This window comes from Callorhinus ursinus, unplaced genomic scaffold (assembly GCF_003265705.2).
Source record: "Callorhinus ursinus isolate GAN/ISIS: 27379988/994484 unplaced genomic scaffold, GSC_fseal_2.0 scaffold33, whole genome shotgun sequence".
Taxonomy (NCBI): domain Eukaryota; kingdom Metazoa; phylum Chordata; class Mammalia; order Carnivora; family Otariidae; genus Callorhinus; species Callorhinus ursinus.
The window spans coordinates 10,645,041-10,672,887 of record NW_027397095.1 but is presented as its reverse complement, the minus strand read 5'-3'; the positions used below and the strand labels follow the sequence as shown (position 1 = coordinate 10,672,887).

Genomic DNA, 27,847 nt, shown 5'->3' with positions numbered 1-27,847 from the left:
AATGTTAAAAACACAGAATTTCATAATTCAGGAACATAGCTTCAGTGCTTCATAATATGGAAAGAAGCTTCTAAAAACAGCCAATTGGTTTGCTTTCTTAGAAGTTAGAAAAAAATGCATTTCAGAAAATGATTAGGAACAGAAGAACATTAAAATATTGAGAACATAAGAACTGAGGTCCTCAGAGTATCAAGAGATAAGAATTAGACTTCATATTAGGGAATTTAAAGAATGTAGTTGAAAGAAATATTAGTGGTTAAATATTTAACCACTTCAAATAGAAGTGATTTTGTCCTCTCACCTACTTCTGTTTTCTTTTTTTTTTTTTAAGATTTTATTTATTTGACAGAGACACAGCGAGAGAGAGAGAGAGAGAGAGAGAGAGAGAGAGAGAGAGAGAACATAAGCAGGGGGAGTGGGAAAGGGAGAAGCAGGCTTCCCGCTGAGCAGAGAGCCCGATGTGGGGCTCCATCCCAGGACCCTGAGATCATGACCTGAGCCGAAAGCAGACGCTTAACGACTGAGCCACCCAGGCGCCCCTCTCACCTACTTCTGAAAATGTATAGTAACATCTACTTTTCTGTATAAATAGCACATAATTTCATTAGCAAAGCTCCCTTTGTTTTAGCCTTAAAATCGCCTCTGATCCAGGGCTCTTGACTGGCACAGTTGGTGAAACATGTGACTCTTGATTGCAGAGTTGTGAGTTCAAGCCCCATGTTTGGCGTAGTGTTTACTTAAAATTTTTTTTAATTAAAAATCACCTCTGATCACCAGTTTATACTAAAATTGCCAAACTAGCATTTAAACAGCTTTATCAAGATATATCTCACCTACCGTAAAATTAATTTTAAAGTGTACAGTTCTGTTGCTTTTAGTATATTCACATTTGTGCAACCATCACGACAGCCTAATTTAGAATATTTTCATTACTCTGAAAAGAAACCCAGTAGCCATTTGCAGTCACTCCGTATTCCCCTCCTGCCCCAGCTATGGGCAATCACTAATCTACTTTCTGTTTCTATTTATTTTAATAACATTTTAAATTTGCAACGCTATTGTTCTCATGCCTGTTCCAGGTCATTGACTCAGAGGTTTAAAAGTTCTTCGACTAGCCATATTTACAAGTCCTGTGACATCTTTATTCAGAAAACATTCAAATGATGATTTCATAATGATGGTTCCATAATCTTAAGAGTTTTTGATCTGGTACCTGTGTTTCAAATTCTGTTCGTGCCACTTGCTAGGGATGTTAAACTCAATTAGAAGGAATGAAACCATTTTGTCCAGACTCGAAACGAAGTTTGTTCTATGTGTGTTAACCATTCCAGGCTTTCTGGTAGTGAGAACAGCTTTAGGAATCTTCTGTAGCATACCATTATCTTCAGTAATAATGTCGTCTTCATCCTTTGGTCAACGTATGGTTTAATTTGCTGTGGATGGCCAAGAAGGCTATTATTATCAGTAGATTTGCTAGAGCTGCCAAAGTCCTATTCTTCCTAAAGTTATTCTGGTTTACTTGTCTCACTGTTACGATGAGATTGCAACTGTTTACAGTCATCCTATTACTTGATCAAAACTCTATTCTGAAACTTCTGTGCCATTAACTTCTAAAACTTCGTCATTGATATCCAGTAACCTTGTGCTGTGAACCTGATCTGGAAGAAGCCAGGATGTTAAAGATCCCTGGGACTTATCTAAGCCATGTGGTGTCTCCCTTGGGCTTTCTGAAACCATCCTGGCTATAGAGTCCTAGAGAATGTTCAGTGCTGTGTTTGTAAAGATAAACTAACCCTATGATGTGTTTCTGGGAGAATATTTGTGTCTGTAATAGAAGATGCAGGTCTAACGTCTTGGGGCATACCAGTGACTGGATGTGGCTTTTTTCGGTGGTTGGCAGAACACAAAGCATTGACTAAAACATTTTCCTTCTTCATTAGCATGTCTGTACCAAAAGCACTGTTATCTGCCTCTCCCTTCTTTTGTATAAAAATCCTAAGTAGTGGGTTGTCTGTTGAAACACCCTTGTGATAATTATCAGGTAGTAAGTCTCCCTGGAAATCTGCATGGCCTAATAAATTGTCAACATTAGGTATTTTATGAACATGTTGTAGTAATCCATAAAACTCAAAATGTCCAAGTTTTGCTCTTTCTAGCAAAAAAACAATGAAATTCATTGTCAGACATACTCTTCACCTCCAGGATGCCCTGGCAGCCACAGTCCAGCTGAGTGCCGGGCTGCCTCTGTGGAGTGCTAGGTGGGCGCATGTGCACACTCAGCCGCAAGCCAAGAATCCACAGCTCACCAAATGCACCTGTAGAGTCAGCTTGGATCTCAGTGCTCGGCTCCACTGAGCTCCACAGGGCTTCACAGGACAGCAAGGACTGGTCTGGCAGTGCAGCTGGTAGAGGCACAATTCCCTCCCTCCTCTCTGCAGGGCTCCAGTGGAGGAGGTTGAGGGGGCAGTTAGCCCATCCACCTCCTTGCTTTCATCCACCTCCCCCATGACTGGGCTCCTGACCTGGGCCTGGGCTCCTGATCCAGGCCAACAGCACCGACCTGAGAGACTGTAAGTGAAAATATTAAAGACATTTGGGGGGGGGGAAGAAAGACATTCTGGAGAAAAGGATCACCTGTACTCCTGCCACCCTAACCTAATTTACCCACTTAATAAAAGTTGCCTTACAATAAAAAAGGGGGGGTGCCTGGCTGGCTCGGTTGGCGGAGCATGTGACTCTTGATCTCGGGGTCATGAGTTCAAGCCCATGTTTTGGGGTAGAGTTTTCTTTAAAAAAATTACCTTACAAGTCTTATCCAGGGACACCTGGGTGGATAAGTTGGTTAAGCATCTGCCTTCGGGTCGGGTCATGATCTCAGGGTCCTGGAATCAAGCCCAACATCAGGCTCCCTGCTTGGTGGGGAGCCTGCTTCTCCCTCTCTCTCTGTCCCTGCTCGTGTGCACATGTGTGCACTCTTTCTCTCTGTCAAATAAATAAAATAAAAATCTTTTAAAAAAACCACAAGTCTTGGGGGCGCCTGGGTGGCTCAGAGGGTTAAGCATCTGCCTTCAGCTCAGGTCATGATCCTGGGATCCTGGGATCGAGTCCTGCATCGGGCTCCCTGCTCCTTAGGGAGCCTGCTTCTCCCTCTGCCTCTCTCTGTGTGTCTTTCATGAATAAATAAATCTTTTAAAAAACAAAAACAAGGGCGCCTGGGTGGCTCAGTCGTTGGGCGTCTGCCTTCGGCTCGGGTCATGATCCCAGGATCCTGGGATCGAGTCCTGCATCATGCTCCCTGCTCAGCGGGAGGCCTGCTTCTCCCTCTCCCACTCACCCTGCTTGTGTTCCTGCTCTCACTGTCTCTCTCTGTCAAATAAATAAATAAAATCTTTAAAACATAAAAATAAAATAAAATAAAAAACAAAAACAAGTCTTATCCATAAGTATATGTTTTCATGCAGTGGCAGTCTAATGTATATCTTACTTTATGTCCTTTTCCCCATTAAAATAACCTTTTTTCTATATATTTGACAACCTCAGTAATAAAAGCCTAGGAGAAGTAGAAACTTTTGTATTGTGTGCAGATACTAGTAGGTGGGTTTTATGTGGCTATCTTTACTCAGTTGACTATGTTAAATATATATGTGTGCTGTGTATGTACATGTAAGTGTATTTTTTTGGTATGTGTATATTTTAAACACAACATCTCACGATCTTGAAATTTTCCATGCATGTGGCACTGCTTGCTGATTCTTTCTGTGCCACTGTTGGCTTCCATAGTACCATTTTTCCCAACCACCGTTCCGGTCAAGATTACTGACTGCCTAGCCCCTTTAATTACAGAGCTTTCTTTGACATCTTTCTCTGTGTGCCTTCTTACCTTTCTGCTTTCCCAATACAGAGCGTGCGTGTGCTTTCACAAAGAAGCCTTAAATGATCTCAGCATACTTTATTGCACTTAGACCTTTTCACATCCAAAGCTTTTTATCACCCTTCTCCAATATCCGTACCCCGTTTTCTTCTCTATTCACAATTCCTGTGCTCCGCATATACTTATTTTCTAAATATCCTCTCTCTTACCTTCATTTCACTTAAATCCTTTATAAATAAAATCCTCTCTCTCATCCCTTTCTTTTGGTGCCTTCCGCCAGTCCCAAGGTTTCTATCTGTTGTCAGTCATTTTTCTCCCTTTCACCCTTAACCTCTCTGGTAATTCTGCTTTCGCACCCTTCAACAAAAGCTCACACTCTGATAATGTATATGTAGTGTTCAGTTGGGTGCTTCTGAATAAATACCTGCTTTTCAAAACAGTGAAATCTAAACCATTAGCATGGAAATAACCCCTGGGAAGATGAGGTCTCCACCTGAAAGCTTCAAATAGAGATTCTCCTGCTATTATTGATACTATGTAATACCTGAAATGGGGTGACTACTTGAACCATACAAATATCTGCTTTTGCAAAATGAGAATAGATCCTTGATTTTATACTTCTGTCTATTTTGATCTGAGAAATAAAACTTAGCACTTCAGAGAAGGTAATTTTCATATGCTTTGGATTGTATTGAGCATTAATTCTTCAGGGTCATTATAGACTTAGAAATGTTTTGTCCTGTCCTACTCTATGCCCAAGTGCCTTCTCATGATGGGAGAAATCTACAAGGCACCCCCAATCCATTCTGCCCTGCTGTTGATTGTTGTAACTGTTCCTCTTTGTATTGGGTTAAAATCTACTGGCTATAATTATATTCATTGACTTGACTTCTGTCCTCAGGCTACACTGAATTTGGATCCCTTTCCTGTATAACAGCTTTTTAGATAGCTAATGGTAATTACTCTTTCCTCTACAGCCCTCTCCCCACACTTTTTTTCCCTTTGAGATAAACACTCGCAGCTCTTCTACCTGTTCCTCATTGGACACCATTTTCATCATCCCAATTGCTCTCTATAGATATGACACTTTGTTAATGTTCCTCTGAAGTGTTTTCAGTACTGAAAATAATATTCAATGTGTAGTTGAATTGGATCGGGACCTTGTACATCTGGACATTAATGCAGCCTGGAGTTGCTTTAAGTTTCTTTTTTAGTAGCCATGTAATGTTGGCTCATAATGAACTTTTTTAAAAATAAGCTCTGTGCCCAACATGGGGCTTGAACACACGACCCCAAGATCAAGAGTCTCATGCTCTACCAACTGAGCCAGCCCCTCATAATGGAATTTTTAATTAACTAAAATCCCAAGATTTTAATCTAGAGGTTTGCCTTCACATGACTTCTTTCCAAACCAAGTTTCCATTTTCCTTTAGTTTTGCAGCATATTTCTAAAGTCAGAACGTAATGTTTAATATCCCTATTAAATTTCATCTCAGCCTGTCAGCCAGCCTTGGTTTCTTTGAATCTTGATTTTTGTCATCCAGCTTATGCTGATTGAACAAGGGGTCTTGACGGTAGTGTCAAAATGTTTTCAGACATCTGGGAAACAATAATGAAGAGTCATGGAGTCTTATCTTCCAAAAATTGTTGTATGCAGATATATCTCAGCTCTTGTGGTATATATGAATTACTACCATTGTAAATGACAAGGCCAGGAAAGACTAAAGTTTATTGCCAGCCTGCAAGACAGAAGCCTTGCGTTGAACATTACTCCGAGATGATGTTCCAAGACCTATTGTGCCAACATAATGCCAGGGTTGCTAATTCTTCCCAAGAAATCAATTAATGCACATACAAAGTAGAGACAGAATTATTGTGACTGTCTTTTTTTTTTTCCCCAAGCATGTACTGAGCAGAGTATTAGGAATAGTGTGAGATTCTGGAGAATCAGGGTTGCCTCAGGCAACCCTGATTTATGCCTGTTGTCCCAGTGTAATTATTAGCAGCATCATTTTTCACTTTCCAAGGTGTCCAAGGCTGGAGGATAATTTATCTGGCTACCCTTCTCATAACCCAGCTAGTTCCTTTTAGTATTTTATCTGGGTTAAATGTTACACAGCTGTAATTTGGCAGCTTTGATGAGGCTGTGGTAGTACTTCTCTTCCATTTGAGCAGATTGTTTTTTGACCATGGGAAGTTGATAGCAAAAGTAACTGCAATTAAAGTCTACACATACTATTTTTCCTGAGCTACCCTCTAGAGGGCAGTAATATATACATCCTAAATGATCCGATTCCAACAAAAAATGGACTACAAGAGTCCCATTTTCATATGCATGAAAATCAGAAGCATTTGATGCTCTGAAAGGACATACTGGAACTGGGGCACCTGAGTGCCTCAGTCGTTAAGCATCTGCCTTAGGCTCAGATCATGATCCCAGGGTCCTGAGATCGAGCCCTACATCGGGCTCTTTGCTCCGCGGGAAGCCTGCTTCTCCCTCTCACACTCCCCTTGCTTGTATTCCCTCTCTTGCTGTCTCTCTCTCTCAAATAAATAAAATCTTTTTTTTTAAAAGGGACATATTGGAACCAATATTGTGAGTAAAACTCAAATACCTTTTGCTAAGCAGAAAAGTAAAGAAATATTAAAAATTTATTCATTAACATTCTGAACATACTTTTTTTTAAATTGTAAAAACTGAACTTTGATGCCCTGAATATATAATGATCCATTATAACAATTATGCAGAGTTTAAGAATCTGCATATTTTATGCTTTTGTTTTTCCTAATTAATAATTTTACATGGTTAATAATTTTAATATATTCTGTATCACATAGTTTCCACATTTATGTAAAATAAGCAATTAAAAATGAGTAGTTCTATTTCACCTGCTTAAATACTTTCCTCTAAAAAATAAAAATGCCAGGTTTTACTTTATAGCTTGAATCATATGGTAATATAGAGCTCTAGTATTTGGAATTAGAGTTTTTCTTAGAGATTGTGTAATTACTTTTATGTCATCAGTAAGTAATTTATTAGCTCCTAATATCAAAATTATATTGCCTGTGTTTCACATTTTGGATTTCCTAATGTAATGTTCTCTTTTTAGAAAAGGTGGACAAGTCCTATTTTCAAGAGAAGATGACTTTTAACAGTTTTGAAGGATCTAAAACTTGTGTACCTGCAGACATCGATAAGGATGAAGAATTTATAGAAGAGTTTAATAGATTAAAAACTTTTGCTAATTTTCCAAGTAGTAGTCCTGTTTCCGCATCAACACTAGCACGAGCTGGTTTTCTGTATACTGGTGAAGGAGACACTGTGCGGTGCTTTAGTTGTCATGCAGCAATAGATAGATGGCAATATGGAGACTCAGCAGTTGGAAGACACAGGAAAGTATCTCCAAATTGCAGATTTATCAATGGCTTTTATTTTGAAAATACTGCTGCACAACCTACAAATCCAGGTATCCAAAATGGTCAATATAAAGCGGAAAGCTACCTGGGAAACAGAAATCATTTTGTTTTAGACAGGCCATCCGAGACTCATGCAGACTATCTTTTGAGAACTGGACAGGTCGTAGATATTTCAGACACCATATACCCGAGGAACCCTGCCATGTATAGTGAAGAAGCTAGATTAAAGTCATTTCAGAACTGGCCAGACTATGCCCACTTGACCCCAAGAGAGTTAGCTAGTGCTGGACTCTACTACACAGGTATTGATGATCAAGTGCAGTGCTTTTGTTGTGGTGGAAAACTGAAAAATTGGGAACCTTGTGATCGTGCATGGTCAGAACACAGGCGACACTTTCCTAACTGCTTCTTTGTTCTGGGCCGGAATGTTAACATTCGAAGTGAATCTGATGTTGTGAGTTCTGATAGGAATTTCCCAAATTCAACAAATGTTCCAAGAAATCCAGCCATGGCAGATTATGAAGCACGGATCATTACTTTTGGGACGTGGATATACTCAGTTAACAAGGAGCAGCTTGCAAGAGCTGGATTTTATGCTTTAGGTAAACTTTCTTATAAAACCAGGCTAATAACTAAGTTTCCAACTATAGCAGTGCTCCTAAAAAGTAGATTCCTTTAGCCCCTTGAACTGGTAAATATTTAGGTGTAGGCTGGCATGATTATTTATATCAGTATTAATCTGCGAACCCTTATGTTGAATCTGCAATGTAACCGCTACATGTATGGGAGAAAGACAACCATATTGTGAGTTATGTTTACCTTTATGTGATTGTTTTTTGGAGAAGGATGACATGAAAAAGATGATAGATCTCCTTGATAGAAGAATGGGTCTGACAGTAACTCTAATTAATTGAGCACCTACTGTATGTGCTCAGTACAAGTATTACATGCATTCTTTCTATACCTCATAAAAAAGAGAACATTAAAGAGTTTAGTTTGGCTGATATTAAAATTGATCTCTGCCTTTTGTATATAGACTGTATATTTGAAAGCTGTCCTGTATGATGCCTTCTTGCTTCAAATAAGCACTTCTCAAATGGACTGCTGTAAACTTGTCAGTTTGCTGACAAGTTGCTCTAAACCGTTAGTGTGATGGCTTCCAGGTGTATTCAGGAAAGTTATACCATTATATATCTGACCCATTTATTTTAGGATTGAGTAGTGCCAAAATGCAAAATACTAGTTATTTCAATATTTTATTTACATCGTCTCCTACAGCAATCTTGAAGGCTTGTTTAGTGTCCTGTAGCTATAACCTTAGAGAAACTTACTTTGTAATTTTGTTATGCTAAGTACTGTTAAAGTTTCCCAGTTTGAAAAAGTGTAGTATTGGTGGCCCCAAATGACACATTAGAAAGAAGGTAACAATTATAATTTTTCACATAAAAATTGGGCAGTTTTATTTTCGCCTTCTGTAAAATACCTCAGATTCAATCAGTGAGTTTACTGTGTATTTCCTCTTCAAACAATCATGTCTGTTACTTAGATGTGAATTTGAATAGCTTTTAGAAATGATTAGTTTCATGGTGTTAAAGGGGGTATTTTTGCATAAGCTTCTAATTGCACAAATACATGTATTTTTGCTTGTGTCTTTTTTTAGGGGAAGGTGATAAAGTAAAATGCTTTCACTGTGGAGGAGGGCTAACTGATTGGAAGCCCAGTGAAGACCCTTGGGAACAACACGCTAAGTGGTATCCAGGGTAAGGTATTTAAATGTTTATTCAGAAACAGGCAAGTTAGACACTGCAGTGGGAAAATCTTGAATAACTTTTCACCTCAACTATTTTTGCCTTTACCATGGCTTGCAATTCACACCAGTTTTATAAAAATGGGGTCACCTACTTTATAGGAAAAAAAAGCCCTAAGCCTTCTGTGGTGACCAAAGCATTCATTGCTTATGTGTTGTATCTGTGACATTCAGATGATTCTGTTTCTAAACACCAAATTGGGAATATATAGTTTTGTTGTTGGAAGTAGGCTCTTTTCACGATGGGCACAAGAGAGCCCTTGTTGCCAAGGATTTTCCCTAAGAACCCATCACACCCCCTATCAAATAGTACTGTATCTCACTGCTTCTAAGACATACCGTTCACATCTTCAAATTTTTGAAATGAGGACACATCTGGTAGTGGGTCATAATTTAATTGGCAGTGGTGGTACATAAAATAATCACACTTCTTATAATCAGTGGCATCTTAGAATGATAATGACATACTCTGTCTCTTTGCCATCTTGCTTCTTTAAAAATAAGGTATACATATATATAAGTGCTGTAGAATTTTTGGCCTGCAAAATAGTACAACTTAAAATTTCAGAGCGATTGTTTGAAAATAAACTTTAACCTTAAAAAACCTTAAAAGGAAAGGTTGAAAGCCCAAAGAATTCCTTCAAAATGTACAGTCAGTTAATCCTCTAAATAAAATTTAACATGAACTATTTGAAAAAAATTTTAAATCTTAAGGCGATAATTTAATAACTTGCTTAAAAGTTGAAAGTTCTCAAGTTGGTATTTTTTGCCTCACTAAGATTAGCAAAGTAGCATAACAAAGGGAACTTTTTTTTTTAACTTTAAAATGACAGTTGATAGAGAATTGGATAACAGTTCATTTTGCAGCTTCTTAGAAATACCAAAAAGCAAGTTAATGGAATTAAGATCATAGAGATTATATCTTTCCTTATACTTTACTAACTTATCAGCTACCAAAGTTTAACCTTCTTTTAATTGTTTAGGTGTAAATACCTGTTAGAAGAGAAGGGACAAGAATATATAAGCAATATTCATTTAACCCATCCACCTGAGGACTCTATGGTAAGTCATGTATTGTAGAATATATATTTTTAAATATTTAATTTCTTTTGCAATGATTTCTTGGTGTAAAATTCACAGTATAGTATCTTAAATTACTAATGTATGGTGAGCTTTAAAGGGGAGATCTTGAAGAATGCTTGTTATTCTTAACCTGAAGCAAATTTATGAAAAGGGAATCACCATGTGCTGATTGATTTACCTATCACTGTAAACAGAAATGGGCTTGAAGAACTAAAATACTTAATCCCTCAGCTTTCTGAAATTAGACTTTTGTGTAATGTGTTTTATACTCATAAACAGTTGTAAACTTTTCATAGACAATATTTTAAATCTCAAAACCATGTCTAAATTGACGGTGCGGCCTGGAGTGGCCAAGGTACCACGTGGGAGTGGGAGGCCAGAGTTGCCATTATGGCCCTACCGTGAACTCTCTTGCCTCCATAAAGTTGTTTTATCTCCCTGAGCCTCAGCGTCTTGTCTATAAAGTGAATGGATTGGGTTAGATGATCTTTTAACTTCCTTCTAAGCTTCATCACGTTATGCCTCTTGCAAACCTTTGTGTGTTGAATTGGAATAAAGCCAATTTATAAATTCATGATTAGTGTAATTTTTCAAATTGAGGTAATTGCCTTCTACCAAAAAGAATTCTAACTTATAATCCATATTTCTATTTTAGGTAAGAACTGCTGAAAAAACACCATCATTAACTAAAAGAATTGGTAAATATGTTTATTAAAATAATTATACTCTTTATTTCATTGCCAATTTATTACAGTTGTTATTTATAGGGTGGAGACTAAAGCTTGTTCTTTCAAGGTAATCAAGGTATATTTATTTGAGATGAGATTGCTATAAATCTAAGAATTAATGAAGTACTTATAAATTTAATCATAATCCCTAAAAGATTTTAAATCCTATACCCATTAGCAGTCACTCCCCATTGCTGCCCCTTCACCCTCAGGTCCAGCCAGACAACTACCAATCTACTTCTGTCTCTCTGGGTTTGCCTATTCTGGACGTTTCATATGAATGGAATCATAATATGTGGCTTTGAAGTTCATCCATGTTGTGGTACTCCTATAGGAGAACTTCATTCTTTTTTTATGGTGGAAAAATTTTCCTTTGTATGGATAATACCACATTCTCTTTATCCATTCATCAGTTAGTTGATAGACATTTGGGTTTCTACTTTTTGGCCCTTATGAAGGATACTGATGCTGCTATGAACATTTGTGTGCAAATTTTTGTGTGGACATAAGTTTTTAATTCTCTTGAGTATGTATTTTGGCATGGAATTGCTGGGTCATGTAGTAACTCTACATTTCACCTTTTGATAAACGGGCCAGTTTTCCAACATGCTGCACCATTTTACATTCCCACTAGCAGTGTATAAGGTTTCCAGTTTGTTTCTCCACATCCTTGTTAATACTAGTTATTGTATGTCTTTTTTTTCTTAAGATTTTATTTATTTATTTGACAGAGAGGGAACACAAGCAGGGGGAGTGGGAGAGGGAGAGGGAGAAGCAGGCCTCCCGCAGAGCAGGGAGCCCGATGCGGGGCTCCATCCCAGGACCCTGGGGTCATGACCTGAGCCAAAGGCAGATGCTTAACGACTGAGCCACCCAGGCACCCCGTATGTATGTCCTTTTATTACAGCCATCTTAGTGGATGTAAAGTGGTATCTTATTGTGGTTTTGATTTGCATTTCCCGATGGCTAATGATGTCAGGCATCCTTTCATGTGCTTATTGGCCATTGGTATGTCTTCTTTGGAGAAATGTCCATTGCCTTTGCCCATTGTTTAGTTAGGTTATTTATCTTTTTGTTATTGAGTTATAAGAATTCTTTATATACTCTAGTTTTTTACATATACGTTCCATGTCAGGTACATGATTTGTAAATATTTTCACTTGTTCTTTTCACTTTTTTTTTTTTAAGATTTTATTTATTTATTTGACAGAGAGAGAGACAGCGCGAGAGAGAACACAAGCAGGGGGAGCGGGAGAGGGAGAAGCAGGCTTCCCGCCGAGCAGGGAGCCCGATGCGGGGCTCGATTCCAGAACCCTGGGATCATGACCCTGAGCCAAAAGCAGATGCTTAATGACTGAGCCACCCAGGCGCCCCTCTTTTCACTTTCTTGCTGGTGTACCTTTGAAGTATATAAATTTTTAATTTTGATGAAATCCAGTTTATCTTATTTTTTGTTGCTTATGCTTTTAGTATTATATCTAAGAAATCATTGCTTAATCCAAGGTCATTTATGTTTTCTTCTAAGAGTTTTATGGGGTTTTATCTCTTACATTCAGGTCTTTGATCCATTTTGAGTTAATTTTTATATATGTGTAAGGTGGGGGCCATTTTAATTATTTTTCATGTGGATATCCTGTTGTCCCTGCTTTTGGTTTTTAGCAAGATAAGCTTGAGATACCTGCGGGATATCCAAGTAGGTGGGTCTTAAAACCTGGAACTCACATAAATAAGGGTAAAATTGTGGTGGTGGGGGAAGTATCCAGAGAGATTGTTAAAAAGGAGGCGATCAGTGAGGGAATGGAAGGGAACCACCAGTGTCTAATCAGGTGAGCAGAAGGAGCCAGCGAAACAAGCTGGAAAAAAAAAAAAACAAATAGTAGAACCAGGAAAGCGTGATGTCCAGCTGACCTCTGGACATCTCCACCTAGAAATCTCAAAAAGCAGCTCAAATTCAGCATTTCTAAAAATCACTCAGACGGGGCTCCTGGGTGGCTCAGTCGTTAGGCATCTGCCTTCGGCTCAGGTCATGGTCCCAGGGTCCTGGGATCAAGCCCCGCATCAGGCTCCCTGCTCCATGGGAAGCCTGCTTCTCCCTCCCCCACTCCCCCTGCTTGTGTTCCTGCTCTCTCTGTCTCTCTCTCTGTCAAATAAATAAATAAAAATCTTTAAAAAAAAATCACTTAGACTGAATCCAGTCCTGTTCTCCCCCCCCCAAGTTGGTTAATGGCTCCACAGTTCACAAAGTCACCCAGTAATTTGAATCATTTTAAGCTCTTTGCTTTCCTTAATCCCTCTACATTTAATTAACCACCAGGTCTGATGAAGTCAACCTTTTTAATATTGTCTAAAATCCACTGGTTCTGCGCTAGTTTCTGCCCTTATTTCTCATTCAGATGCTTTAGTAGTCTTATAAATGGTCTTTTATGTGCATTATAACCTCCCAACAGAATTTTTCTTTATCAAACAGAAATCTTAATTTACTTTCCTACTTCTTTTGTTACTTACCATGTAATATTTCTTATAATCAAATCCCTTTCCGACGGCTCTTTTTAAAAAACATTTATTGAAATATAATACACATACAATAAAATGTTTAAAATAGACTAATCTTAAGTATTCAGTTCAGTGAATTTTAACATGCATTTATCTGTGTAGTCATCAGCCAAATCAAGATATAGAACAGGGGCAACTGTGTGGCTCAGTCAGTTAAGCATCTGCCTTCAGCTCAGGTCATGATCTCGGGGTCCTGGGATTGAGCCCCGCATCGGGCTCCCTGCCCAGCGGGGAGTCTGCTTCTCCCTCTCCCTCTGCCCATCCCCCTCCCGCTAGTGCTCTCTCTCAAATAAATAAAATCTTTAAGAAAAAAGATATAGAACATTTCCACCATGCCAGAAACTCCTTCAGGCCCCTTTCCCAGTCAACATCTACCCTAAGTTATGTTCTGACTTATATTACTATAGATTAGTTTTGAACATCTTATAAATACAGTCATATGGTATATTCTTTTGTCTCTGGCTCATCATTTTGATGACTCTTTTGTTCATCAGGTCTGTGAGGTTCATTATGTACTGTGGCAGTAGTTCATTTTTCTTCTGCCTGTGTAGTGTTTGAATATACCACAGTTTACTTACCCATTCACCTGGTGATAGATGTTCGAGTTGTTTCCAGTTTGAGTCTGTTACAAATGGCACTGCTATGAATATTCTTGTGCATGTCTTTGGTGGATTTTTTTTTTTTTGGTGGACCTTTGTACTTATATTTAATACTCGAGTAGAATTGATGAATCAGAGGTTGTAAATAAGTCTCCTCTTTTAGCAGTTCCCTACATAACCTGTATTTCTACTTTGAGTAACATTACAGTGAATTTCTATTCATTTGTTGCCTTATCTGGTTCACCCCCCCCTTGGCTGCAGAAACTCAGTCTCAGAGATAGGAAACTCACACATTCAAGGTCACAGACTGTGAATTCCTCCTATTTCCCATGATTTTTCCAAAATAATTGCTAGGGACTTGGGAAAGATATCTACTCAAGTACTTAGGTTAGCTGTTAATGAGTACAGCTGATTTGAAAACAGGTCAGATTTTTGAAGCACTTAACTTTTTCTTCGAATCAGCTTTACCTAATTTTTTACTATTTCTTTACTTAGTCTTTTACTATTTCTTCGGTCGTTAAAGCACCTAATCTCAGTTCATAGTGCCACAAAATAATACTGTATTTTCAATGATTGTAAGATTCTGAAAGATTCTTCAGTGCTTAAATATTTCAAAATCTTCTTCCCAAAGTAGCTTTGATTGCTGGTTTGTTTTTTGTTTTTTTCTTGCTGCTTACCTTTTTCTTTTTAACTGTACTTTGCTGTTGAGTTGTATTAATGAAAATAATTGTTTAAACTCTTGTGTTCTTTTTCCTCACCAATTTTTATTTCAGATGATGCCATCTTCCAAAATCCTATGTTACAAGAAGCTATACGAATGGGATTTAGTTTCAAGGACATTAAGAAAATAATGGAGGAGAAAATTCAGACATCTGGGAGCAACTATAAATCACTTGAGATTCTGGTTTCAGATCTAGTGAGTGCTCAGAAAGACAATACACAAGATGAATCAAGCCAGACTTCATTGCAAAAAGGTATGCATGGCTGTTTTTAAAAAGCAAGAAACACCTAACAGTACTTCATTATGGTTAGTTTCTTATATGACTTTGTGACCCATTCATTTTTTTCCTTCTCATATTCCCCTTAGGATAAACATTTTTTTTAAACTTTCTGTTAATAAAAAATTCACAAATACTCAAAAGTGGAGAAAACAGTACAGTGAACCCTCACGTACCCATAAACCAGATTCAATAATTATCAACAATTTTTCAGTCTTGTTTCATTTCTTCCCCCAACTTTTTTTGCTATGGTATTTCAAAGAAAATTCCAGGCATCCCATATATCATTTACCTATAAATACTTTATTTTTTTTTAAAGATTTTATTTATTTATTTGAGAGAGAGAGAATGAGAGAGAGAGAGCACGAGAGGGAAGAGGGTCAGAGGGAAAAGCAGACTCCCTGCTGAGCAGGGAGCCCGATGCGGGACTCGATCCCAGGACTCCAGGATCATGAACTGAGCCGAAGGCAGTTGCTTAACCAACTGAGCCACCCAGGCACCCTACCTATAAATACTTTAAATATACCTAACAGATAAGGATTTTTTTTAACATAATCTTAATACTGTTGTGTTAAGCAGTAACTTAAACTGTGCTCAGATTGCTCTAACAGAATACCATAGACTTAAACAACAGACATTTATTTCTCACATTTCTGGGGGCTGGGAAGTCCAGGATCAAGGTGCTGGCAGATGTGGTTCCTGATGAGGACTCTCTTCCAGGCTTGCACATGGCTGCCTTCTCTCTGTGTCTTCACGTGGCCAAGAGAGAGCACTCTGGTGTCTCTTCCTCTTCATATAAATACACTGATTCCATGGGACATCTGGCTGGCTCAGTCAGTAGAGTATGTGACTCTTGATCTCGGGGTCGTGAGTTTGAGCCTCACGTTGGGCATAGAGTTTATTTTTTTTAAGATTTTATTTATTTATTTGACAGAGACACAGCGAAAAAGGGAACACAAGCAGAGGGAGTGGGAGAGGGAGAAGTAGGCTTCCCGCTGAGCAGGGAGCCCGATGCAGGGCTCAATCCCAGGACCCTGAGACCATGACCTGAGCCGAAGGCAGACACTCAGTGACTGAGCCACCCAGGCGCCCCTAGAGTTTACTTTAAAAATAAATACAGGGGCACCTGGCTCAGTCGGTAGAGCATGCGACTCTTGATCTTGGGGTTGTGAGTTTGAGCCCCACATTAGGTGTAGAGATTATGTAAAAATAAAATTTTTAAAATAAATAAAAATAAAAATACATAAAGAGAAAGAAAAAAAGAAATAAAAGAGATACTGATTCCATAATGAGCACATCCCACCCTTATGACCTCATATAAATTTAATTACCTCCCAAAGGGCCCATCTGTGAGTCCCATCACATTGGTAGTTTAGGGCTTCAACATAAGAATTTTGGGGGGGATACATTTATTCCATAATATACTGTTACCACACTTAACAGAATTACCAATAATTCCATAATATCATTTGAAAATCAGTTGGTTTTAATTTTCCCCATTGTCTTAAAACATTCTTAACAGTTGATTTGTCCTAATTGGTATCCAAGTAAGACCCACTGATTTAGTAATTTAATTTTATTTTTGTAATGATTTATTTATTTATTTTAGAGAGAGTGCAGGGGGGAAGGGACAGAGGGAGAGGGAAAGAGAGAATCTCAAGCAGACTCCCCCTGAGCGTGAAGCCCTTTGCAGGGCTTGATCCCTTGATCCTCATGACCTGAGCTGAAATCAGGGGTCGGATGCTGGGGTTCCTGGTAGCTCAGTTGGTTAAGCATCCAACTCTTGGTTTCAGCTCAGGTCATGATCTCATGGGTTGTGGGATCGGGCTCCACACTCGGTGGGGAGTCTGCTTGAGGATTTTCTCCCTCTGCCCCCCACCTTCTGTCTCTCTCTAGAACAAATAAGTCTTTTTTAAAAAAGGAGAAAAGAGTCGGCCACTTAACTGACTGGGCCACCCAGGCACCCCTGATTTATTTATTTTAAGTGTGGGTTTGTGTTTTAGTTTAGATAAAGAACAATGAAAGCTTTTATGATTGTGTGTGAAATCTGTAAGTTTTGTAGTTAAAATGGATTTAGAGTGTTCTGCAACTTTTCATGTGATATAAACCTATAAAAGCACCATATTACTAAATACAGCTTGAATGAGTGGCCCCCTGGTACTGTAAATCATACAGAGAAAGTGTATTAAACTTTTTTTTAAAGATTTTATTTATTTATTTGAGAGAGAGAATGAGATAGAGAGCACGAGATGGGGGAGGGTCAGAGGGAGAAGCAGACTCCCCGCCGAGCAGGGAGCCTGATGCACGGGACTCAATCCCGGGACTCCAGGATCATGACCTGAGCCGAAGGCAGTCGCTTAACCAACTGAGCCACCCAGGCGCCCGATATTAAACTTTTTTTTTAAGTAGACTCCACGCCCAAGTCAAGGCTTGGACTCACAACCCTGAGATCAAGAGTCTCATGGTCTGTTGATTGAGCCAGCCAGGCACCCCTAAAAAGTATATTAAATAATGTGCAAGAGAAGCATATAAACTCCTTTTAGGAAAAAAAGATAAAAAATATAAGTTCCTTCTTTCAGAATGAAAGCAACTCTAGTGTTTGATGGCAACGTCGAAGGTTAAAGAAAAGGTTTCAGGGGCACCTGGGTGGCTCAGTCCTTAAGCTTCTGCCTTCGGCCCGGGTCATGATCCCGGGGTCCTGGGATCGAGCTCCGCATCAGGCTCCCTGCTCAGCGGGAAGCCTGCTTCTCCCTCTCCCACTCCCCTTGCTTGTGTTCCCTCTCTTGCTATGTCTCTCTGTGTCAAATAAATAAAATCTTTAAAAAAAAAAAAAAAGATTTCAAACTGTGACTACATTTTGGGTACTGAGGTACACTGTTATAGTCATTGTTCTCTGAGCTCTTGACCACCTCTCCCAAAGTTTGAAAATTCTCCCTGTGCTAATAAATCTAAAAGTGTACTTTTTTTTTTTTTTTTTTTTACATTAAAGACCGTTTTGGGGCACCTGGATGGCTCAGTTAGAAGAGTATGTGACTCTTAATCTCGGGGTTGAGTTCAAGCTCAACGTTGATGTAGAGCTTACTTAAAAAAAAATAAAAATTAAAAAATGAATAGACCCTTTTGATCTTTAAGTTATTTCAAATGCTTCTGAAACATTCAGATAATACATCAGTCACAAAACAGTATAACAGTGATTTTTTTTTAAAGATTTTATTTATTTGAGAGAGAGAGAGAGCACGGGAGGGAAGAGGGTCAGAGGGAGAAGCAGACTCCCTGCTGAGCAGGGAGCCCGATGCGGGACTCGATCCCAGGACTCCAGGATCATGACCTGAGCCGAAGGCAGTCGCTTAACCAACTGAGCCACCCAGGCGCCCACAACGACTCTTTTAATTCTACACAAAATAGAAGGCAGGCCTAACTGGGGTGAAGCAGGTGGAAGTTTTTAGAAAAACTACACTGTTATTGTTGCTTACTGAGAAATCCTAGATTCAGTACTAGCTTTATCCCAATGGCTGTCTGACAGAGAATAGCCCAGGAAATGGTCTTCTAAAAATAGTACCAAATAGTATCTTTCTTTTTAAAGATTACATAGCGTGCTGGGGCACCTGGGTGGCTCAGTCAGTTAAGCATCCAACTCTTGATTTCAGCTCAGGGTCGATCTCAGAGTTGTGGGATCAAGCCCTGCATCGGGCTCTATGCTCAGTGGGGACTCTGCTTGAGATTCTGTCTCCCTCTCCCTTTGCCCCTCCCCCTGCTCACACACTCTCTGTCTCTCAAATAAGTAAATAATTAAAAAAAAAAGTTGGGGGTGCCTGGGTGGCTCAGATGGTTAAGCGTCTGCCTTCAGCTCAGGTAATAATCTCCAGGTCCTGGGATCTAGTTCCACATTGAGCTCCTAGCTCAGCAGGGGAGTCTGCCTCTCCCCCCGACTCGTGCTCTCTCTCTCTCTCAAATGAACAAATAAAATCTTAAAAAAGATGGGGCGCCTGGGTGGCACAGTGGTTAAGCGTCTGACTCTTGATTTCGGCTCAGGTCATGATCTTAGGGTCATGGGATTGAGCTCCGCGTCAGGCTCTGCTCAGCGTGGAGTCTGCTTGTCCCTCTCCCTCTGTTCCTCCACCTGCTTATATACTCCCCCTCTCTCTTTCTCAAATAAATTAATTATTTAAAAAAAGAAATTAGAAGGGGAAAGGTGCCATAGTAAAGGACATAGAATCCAATAGTTACCCTAAGGCTTGAGTGAAATAAAATTGTCGGAGGTAAACTATTGGTCTCAGGAGGTAAAATCTGTGCCCAGAGCCTCACCTCACCTGTGCCCAGGCTGTACATAAGGTGGAAATAAGGTAGAAAAAGTTGATAACAGTGTTTGGTAGGCCAGACGTTTCATTCCACTGTGGTCTGTGAAATGGAATCAGAGCATCAGAACCAAAGTGAACCTGAAAGATCATATAATAACTTACATTACTTCAGTAAGAAAACTGAAGTATAGATGTGCTGTTGACAAAGATCACTCAGCTAGTTGGGAATAAAAATCAGGTTTCCTGACATGTGGTCCAGTGTTCCTCTTAATAAAATGTTTTAAGTGTACAGTTCAGTAGTGTTAAGTACATTCACAGTTGTGCAACCAGTCTCCACGGATCTTTTTATCTACAGAACTGAAACTCTGTCCCCATGAAACAACACCTCCTCATTCCCCCCCCCCCCAGCCCCTGACAATCACCATTCTGCTTTCTGTCTCTATAAACTTGACTCTTCTAGGTCCAGTGTTCGTTTTACTCATTGGAGCGTCACACCCAAAAGTCATGTGTGAATTTCTTGTTTTTCTCCTTTTTGCGGGGCATGAGCATGTACTTGATTCTGACTTTTTTGGTTAAATGCTTTCATATAATACAAATCAGTGTAGAGTTGCCAACCCTTCACTTCCGTTGTTCCCTCTGCCCCAGCTGCCTTTTCCCTGTCTGTGTACCTAGTCTCATTCCCCACTCCACCCCCAGTCCCCTAAATCCATCTTGTAAACTCATCCTTCAAGGCTCCACTTAGAGGTCATTCTTTGAAGCTTTCCCCAGGACCCACAGCAGAGTCCGGAGCTCCCTGTTCTCTACTTGTGCTGCTATGAGAGCATTTGTAACATTGTTTTAGAATGGTTTTCTGTCCTGCACATCAGACCAAGCTTCTTGAGGACAGGTGTTTTATCTTATCTCTGATTCAGTCCATGTTTGAGCTTATAGTTTTGATTATTAAACCATGAGGTTGCTTTTTAAGAAGAAAGAGATTAAATAATACTGTCCACCCCTGGTCAGGCATACTTCTCCAAAGCACACATCTCTCTCTCTCTCTCTCTCTCTCCCCCTCTCCCTCTCCAGGTTAATACCCTTTACTGGCCCCCAGGGCCCTCAGGATCAAGTCCAAACTCCTTTATGTGGGTTGCCAAATCTTTCATGACTGGGCCCCTGTAACCTTCTGTACCCTCATGTCGTGCTGTGTCCCTCCCCAGGCCTTACCCGTGCAATTACAGGCCTTGTTCTTTCTCTCCCCTTGGAGCCTGCCTATGCCATTTCCTCTGCCTGGAACATTCTTCTCCCACTGCCTCTGTTCCCTCAGGGTCCCCTCTCCATCTTTCCTAGTTAACTCCTCCTCATCCTTTAGGACCCAGTTTAAGTATAATTTCTTCCAGGAGGCCTTCTGTTTATGTGTGTGTGCACACTCACACGCTTCCTATGTTCTTCATAACACATTGTAATTACCTTTATCATTACACTCTATTATAATTTCCTGTCTACTTGTGTTTCTTACTTGTTTATGAACAGTTAGGGGCCTGGGGCCTATGTATTTGTTAATTGTTGTATTTCTAGTTCCTAGAATCTAGTTAAGTGTTCAGTAAATATTTGTTGAACAAAACTCAACAACTGTTTCCCAAACTTGTTTTCAAAACAGTGTTCCCAAGGGGACGCCTGGGTGGCTCAGATGGTTAAGTGTCTGCCTTCGGCTCAGGTCATGAACCTGGGATCCTGGGATCCAGCCCCGCATCGGGCTCCCTGCTCGGCTGGGAGCCTGCTTCTCCCTCTCCCTCTGCCTCTCCCCCTGCTTGTGCTCTGTCTCAAATGAATAAATAAAATCTTTAAAAAAAAAAAGGTGGCGCCTGCATGGCTCAGTCGTTAAGCGTCTGCCTTCGGCTCAGGTCATGATCCCAGGGTTCTGGGATCGAGCCCCACATCGGGCTCCCTGCTCCTTGGGAAGCCTGTTCTCCCTCTCCCACGCCCCCTGCCTGTGTTCCCTCTCTCGCTGTGCCTCTCTCTGTCAAATAATAAAACCTTTAAAAAAACAACAACAACAAAAAACAGTGTTCCCCAAGATGTTAAAAGGGATGCCGTGAAGAGGGAACAAAAAAAGGGGGGGGGGAGGAGCTCTGTAGTTAAACAGGGCCATGCATTGTGACTTTCTAAGAGGGGACATTGTACTGTACTGACCTGTACTTCATAGCATTGGTTCCCCAGCCTGTGTGTGCAATCCCAAAAATTGTTGTTGTTGTGTAAAACCGTATCTTCTTTATTTTGCATACTTTAATTTCAGAACAAAATTAAAAAAAAAAACCAACCCCGGAAATTTTAGATTTAGTTAATGGGGCCTAGCAATCTATCGTTAAAAAAAATGCCCCAAGTGCGCCTGAGTTGCTCAGTTAAGCGTCCAACTCTTGATTTTGACTCAGGTCATGATCTCATGGGTCCTGTGATGAAGCCCCCCGCCCCGGGAGGGGCTCCCCACTCACTGGGGAGTCTGCTTGAAGATTCTCTCCTGCTGCCCCTCCCCCCATCTCGGAAAAAGATAGATAAATCTTTTTAAAAAAAATGCCCCAACTGATTCCAATGTGAGGCCACATTTGGAAACCACTGGTCTACAAAGATTATAGATATGTAATGCCTTTAGAATAATGCCTGGCACGTAGTAATAAGTGCTGTGTTACTGTTAACTGCTGCCATTGTTGATGTTGTTGTTATTATAGTTCTTTTTTTGTGGAGCCCAACGCAGGGCTTAAACTCACAACCGTGAGATGGAGACCTGAGCTGAGATCAAGAGTCAGACACTTAACCGACTGAGCCACCCAGGCACCTCTGTCGTCATAGTTCTGTTTGACCATGAAACACATTTTTGTGACATGTTTGTTAACACTTCACAAAACCTAGTTTGGGAAAGGCTGAATTTAGCAAGCACTTTAGTGCTCCCTATATGCTGACGTCACCCAAATCTCTGTTTCTAGCCCTAACTTCTCCTGACCTCAAGACGTGACTATCCAATGACATTTGTATACAGATGCCCTGCAAACACCTCAAAAACAACTTGAAAAATGCCAAACCAGTAGCTCTTTCTATATTTCCTTTTGGCATCACCATCCCCTTGTCAGCCACACTAGAAATCTTAAAATCAACTCTGTTTCCTCTTTTTTCCCTACCCCTCACATGTACTCAGGCACCAACTTCTAGTAGTCCCACTTCAGAAGTGTCCCTCAGATCCATCCCTCCATTTCTGGAGTAAGTCACGCCCTTTCCATGTGTCACTTCTTTTTACCTAACCCTGGCTTCTGTGCCTGGCAAGTTGCCAGCCATGTTTAAATGTCACTCCTCCATTTCCCCCATCCCCCCACCCTGCAGCTGCCAACCTGAGCTTTTCCCAGCTCATCTGAGCAGAAGAACTCGTTCTTTCATCTCGTCCCCGAGCACTTTGTACATAACTTTATTATAGCACTTACCACTTTGTACTTTGTGCTTCCCTCCATAGCCTCAGCTCATGTCCTTCTCTCCTCTAGCCTGCGAGCCACTTAAGAGCAGGTGTCATGTGTGAGTCATCCTGTCTCCGCGCCCTTGATTAGCGCCTGGCACATAGTAGGGGTTCATGTTGTTTCAGTACATTTCAACAACTAAGAAAGTCAAAAATTAACACATTTCTTTTCTTTTTGTGCAGAGATTAGTGCTGAAGAGCAGCTAAGGCTCCTGCAAGAGGAGAAGCTTTGCAAAATCTGTATGGATAGAAATATTGCTGTGGTTTTCATTCCTTGTGGACATCTGGTCACTTGTAAACAATGTGCTGAAGCAGTTGACAAATGTCCCATGTGCTACACAGTCATTACTTTCAAGCAAAAAATTTTTATGTCTTAATCTAACTCTACAGTTAGGCGCATTATGTTCTTCTCATTACCCTGATTGAGTGTGTGATGTGAACTGACTTTAAGTAATCAGCATTGAATGCCATTAGCATTTGCTACCAAGTAGACAAAATGTAAACTACAGTGTTCTAGTTCGTAATCTAAAATTTGAATTTCAGGATTTTGGGGGATATTAGCTATGTTGTATATCTTCTTTTTTTTTTTTACCGTTATTTAATTGAAATCTAGACTAAGAAGCATATTGTAACTGATCACAATGTGTATTTGTAGTACACTAACTTAGTTTCTAAGTGTAAGTGAATTAATCAACTGAATTTTTCATTCTTTTCATATAGGCTTAACAAATGGAGCATTCTGTGTAAACGTGGAGATTAGTTAATCTCCCCAATCACATAATTTGTTTTGTGTGAAAAGGAATGAACTGTTCCACACTGGTGGAAAGATACAGATTATTTTTAGATGTTTGTCTTTGTGTTTTAGGATTTTGTCCATTCTCTTTTAAAATTATACACACGTGCTTGGGTGGGTGATTGTAAAAAATGATTTTGCCATTGTTAAAAGGGTATTTAAGGATAGAATACCATCTAGCCAACATGTACTGACATGGAAAGATGTCAAAGATATATTGAGTGTAAACTGAAGTGGCAAAACACTGTGTATAGAATGAGTCAGATGAAGGTGTGTGTGTTTTGTATATGTATAGAACAAAAGATTTGGACGGATAAAGCACCAAACTGTTAAATGTGGTTTCTCTTGGGTGGGGGCGGTAGGGCCCAGAGGGGGGTTGCAGGGGCCTTTCACTTTCTACTTTTTCATTTTGTTCTGTTTGGATTTTTTATAAGTATGTATTACTTTTGTAATCAGAATTTTTAGAAAGTATTTTACTGATTTAAAGGCTTAGGCATGTTCAAACGCCTGCAAAACTACTTATTGCTCAGCTTTAGTTTTTCTAATCCAAGAAGGCAGAGCAGTTAACCTTTTTGGTGCCAATGTGAAATTTAAATGTTTTTATGTTTTTCCTGCTTTGTGGATGAAAAATATTTCTGAGTGGTAGTTTTCTGACAGGTAGACCATGTCTTCTCTTGTTTCAAAATAAATATTCCTGATTTTGTAAAATGAAATATAAAATATGTCTCAGATCTTCCAATTAATTAGTAAGGATTCATCTTTAATCCTTGCTAGTTTAAGCCTGCCTAAGTCACTTTACTAAAAGATCTTTGTTAACCCAGTATTTTAACCATCTGTCAGCTTATGTAGGAAAAAGTAGAAGCATGTTTGTACACTGCTCGTAGTTTTAGGGACAGCTTTTCCATGTTGAGCTTCTCATATCATCTCGTATTTTAAAGTTTCGTGTGCGTTTTTACTGTTAGGATAATTAAGATGTATATAGGACAAAATGTCAAGTCTTTACCTAAATTGTTTTGTTTCCTTGACTGGTAATAGTAGTAGATGCTTCTGAAATAAATATTCTCTCAAGATCCTTAAAATCTCTTGGAAATTACAAAATATTGACAAGAAAACGAGAATACTTGTTTAAATATTAAAAAGAAAATAAAACTTGAATAAAAGTCAATAGAGATAAAAAATAAGTTTAGAAGTGCTTCATACAACACCCAGGGTTTGCTTTACAAGATTCTTAAACTGACCTGTCGTAGAGGTGAATGAGGCATTTTACTGCGGAGAAACGTTTGAGAGTGAAACTTAAAAATTCTATTTTCATCGTATTTTCTAAGAGAAAGTATTGTCAAGTTCTCATCACCTCTGTGGATGACTATTTTAAGTGACAGTCATTTAAAGCATTGCAAATTTAAATGAGAACTTTTTAAATTAAATAATGACTGCCCATGGGTCTTTGTTTTATCGTGTAAACTCGCAGCTCTTTACCTTTGCACTTCCACTTAGGTTTAATTAAATGTTCATTAAGTTAAATTTTACATATATAGTCTAAGCTTTGAATTTAAAGGGGAGAAAAGTGTTAAAGATTCTTAAATGTGTTTTCCAGAACACATCAGCTCCAAGTCAGGTAGTTAGTTCAATCTAGTTGTTGGCCAAGGACTGAATTGTTTTAACATAAGGCTTTTCCTGTTCTGGGAGCCTCAGTTCATTAAAACTCCTCTTTTAAAACTTGTATGTTTAGAGTTAAGAAAGACCTTTTCTCTCCCCATGAGTTGTGAAATGTAATGCATGAAGCTGATGTGGCTAACAAGTTTATTTTAAGAATTGTTTAGAAATGCTGTTGCTTCAGGTTCTGAAATCACTCAGCACTCCAACTTCTAATCACATTTTTTTTTAAGACTTACCAATGTTTGTCTGTGTTCTCACTATAAAAAGCACTGGATCCCTTCCATCTAGTTGTGCAAAAAATGATTACTTGCAAGGTCAAAAATATAACGAGATCCAAATCTGCGCCTCCCCCTTTCCCAGAATAGTTCTCCGTATCTACATGTAGACATTCCTTTTCTGTTAGAAAGTTCACTCTAAAGATTTTGAAGTCACCACCTATTTTACTACATTTTAGTTCATGCGAAGAGTCAGGTTGTTTGGTACTAAGTAGTTCTCTTTATTCATAATAATTTGGTGTGCTGATCAAAAGCCTTGTTTTAATTTTTGAAAAATGGGTTTCATGTTTATAAAGTAAACTCCAGTATATTAATTAACGGCTTTGTATTGCCTTTCCTGCTAGGTTCGTTCTTAGTTGTTTTTTTTCCCCTTTGGTTAAGGGCTAAGATGGGGTAGCGTGGGTGTGATGGGTGTATATAATGTGATTTGGCCCTGCGTAACTATGATCTTTTGTTTTTGTGGTTATATTATTTAAATTTTGGTAGGTTTTTTTTTTCCTGTTTTGAGTGGATAAAACTGGTGTTTTGAACTCTCTGAATGGAGACTACCACCACAGCATTAGGGGCGTGTATTGTACTCTTTAAGCCCAAATCATTGTTTTATTTCCTGATTCCCCAGGGGATGAATATGAGGGGAAAGGGTGGGGGAGTGGGAGAAATGGGGTAGGTTTTTCATTTCCATTAGAGAAATAAGAAAACAGGAGGGGATAGTTGACAGATGTAGTTATTTTTAGCCAAGTCTGTTTTAAAAAAGAGAGCTGTTTCTTCATCTCTGACATAAGAGTAATACCTATCTTACAACATCAGGAGAGTTCAGGGAGACCCTGGATGTCACATACTTGCTACAGATGTTCATTCCCTTCCCAGCACACTCTCTCACCCTCCAGGGGTTTGCCTTGACTCTGGAAATTTGGGCTAAAACTTAGATGATAACTCTTTCAGTGACTCTTACTCATCTTTTTTGGAGTTTCTCATAGTTAAGATGTAAATTATAATAAATAGGTCAGGTCCTTAAAAATATTTAAGTTCTGTTTTAAAAAATCTGGAAAAAAAAAAACTTCTTATCGAATTCGGGTGAGCTTTCCTAATAGGAACAGTTGGCTTATTCCCACTTTCATTATCAGTGTCAATTTGACTCTTAATCACTTAGCACAATGTGAATTTCACTAGCGGCATACTAGAATCCTAGAGTGTCGGAGCTAGAAGTGACCTTAGTATCTGATTCTTCCCCCTCATTTTACAGGTGAGACAACTGAGGCTCAAAGGTGAAGTGATTTATTCAAAGCTATCTAGCTAATTAGTGGCGGCCCAGACTGGGACATAGTTTGAAGGTGAAAAACTTCAAGTTACCTCTCCTGGGAGGTCTCAAATGTTTATTTTTTCAACTATTCTTTCTTTTATACCATAACTTTCACTACATATTAAATGACACTTTATGACTAATACAATAGGACAATCTTAAATACATATATCTTCAAATTGTACAATACTACATTAATATTTTGGGTGGTAAGATTGTATTTTGAAGACTAAAGTTTGCAAATATGCAGAGGTTTTTTTGACATTTCCTACATTCTTATTGTGTATCATTAATACAACATTTAAAATTACTATATAAGTATATTTTGTCATTTTCTCTATACTTAGTAACAAATTTGCATTTTCGATTTGATGTACTAAAGGCTTTAATGTAATTTTTGTTAGAAGATTTTGCATTTTTTCATTACTGTTATATTTAATCTGACAGAATGACGGATTCTTATGTCATTGTATTAGTGTTGTGAATAATCGTGAAATGTTTTCAGATAGAGTGCTATATTTGTGAATATAATTTTATGACGTTTTTCATTTAGTAGAAACCTTTCCATCACTATGGAAAACAAAGAAAATTGCTTTCCACTGTACAATCTGGCAGTCATCATAGATTAAAGCTTATTTTTCTGTGAATAAAACTTATTCAATAAAGTACTATTCTTTAAAATGATATCTTACTACTTTGTATTTATTTTACTTTCTCAGAAAAAATAAAATAGCCCTCGTAAAAATACTAAAATGAAACCTAAATATATTTTCTGCCATTGGGCCAGGCATTAAGGTACACATCAAGTCATGTCCTGTTAAAAGAAAAAAGACATCTGTTTTCATTTTTTTTAAAGATTTTATTTATTTGAGAGAGAAAATGAGATAGAGCATGAGAAGGGGGGGGTCAGAGGGAGAAGCAGACTCCCCGCCGAGCAGGGAGCCTGATGCGGGACTCGATCCCGTGACTCCAGGATCATGACTGAGCCGAAGGC

At 39.0% G+C, this 27,847-nt stretch overlaps 1 protein-coding gene and 1 pseudogene across 4 annotated transcripts in view; one reads left to right on the top strand and one right to left on the bottom strand.

The window, feature by feature from the left end:
• XIAP (X-linked inhibitor of apoptosis) overlaps positions 1–27,537 on the top strand; it is a 55,735-nt gene extending 28,198 nt beyond the window's left edge. The window contains exons 2-8 of one of the 4 annotated variants that reach the window (XM_025852690.2): positions 2,439–2,570; positions 6,982–7,890; positions 8,949–9,048; positions 10,079–10,157; positions 10,834–10,876; positions 14,832–15,032; positions 23,013–27,537. In XM_025852690.2, coding sequence (XP_025708475.1) covers positions 7,014–7,890; positions 8,949–9,048; positions 10,079–10,157; positions 10,834–10,876; positions 14,832–15,032; positions 23,013–23,206 — 1,494 coding nt within the window. In that variant the 5' untranslated portion in view covers positions 2,439–2,570; positions 6,982–7,013 and the 3' untranslated portion in view covers positions 23,207–27,537. Of the gene's footprint in view, positions 1–2,438; positions 2,571–6,981; positions 7,891–8,948; positions 9,049–10,078; positions 10,158–10,833; positions 10,877–14,831; positions 15,033–20,990; positions 21,157–23,012 lie in introns of those variants that run through there. The other 3 variants (XM_025852613.2, XM_073879183.1, XM_073879185.1) reach the window with 3 other exon arrangements.
• LOC112809213 (partitioning defective 6 homolog beta pseudogene) lies at positions 1,259–2,177 on the bottom strand (annotated as a pseudogene).
• Positions 27,538–27,847: the final 310 nt, after the last annotated feature.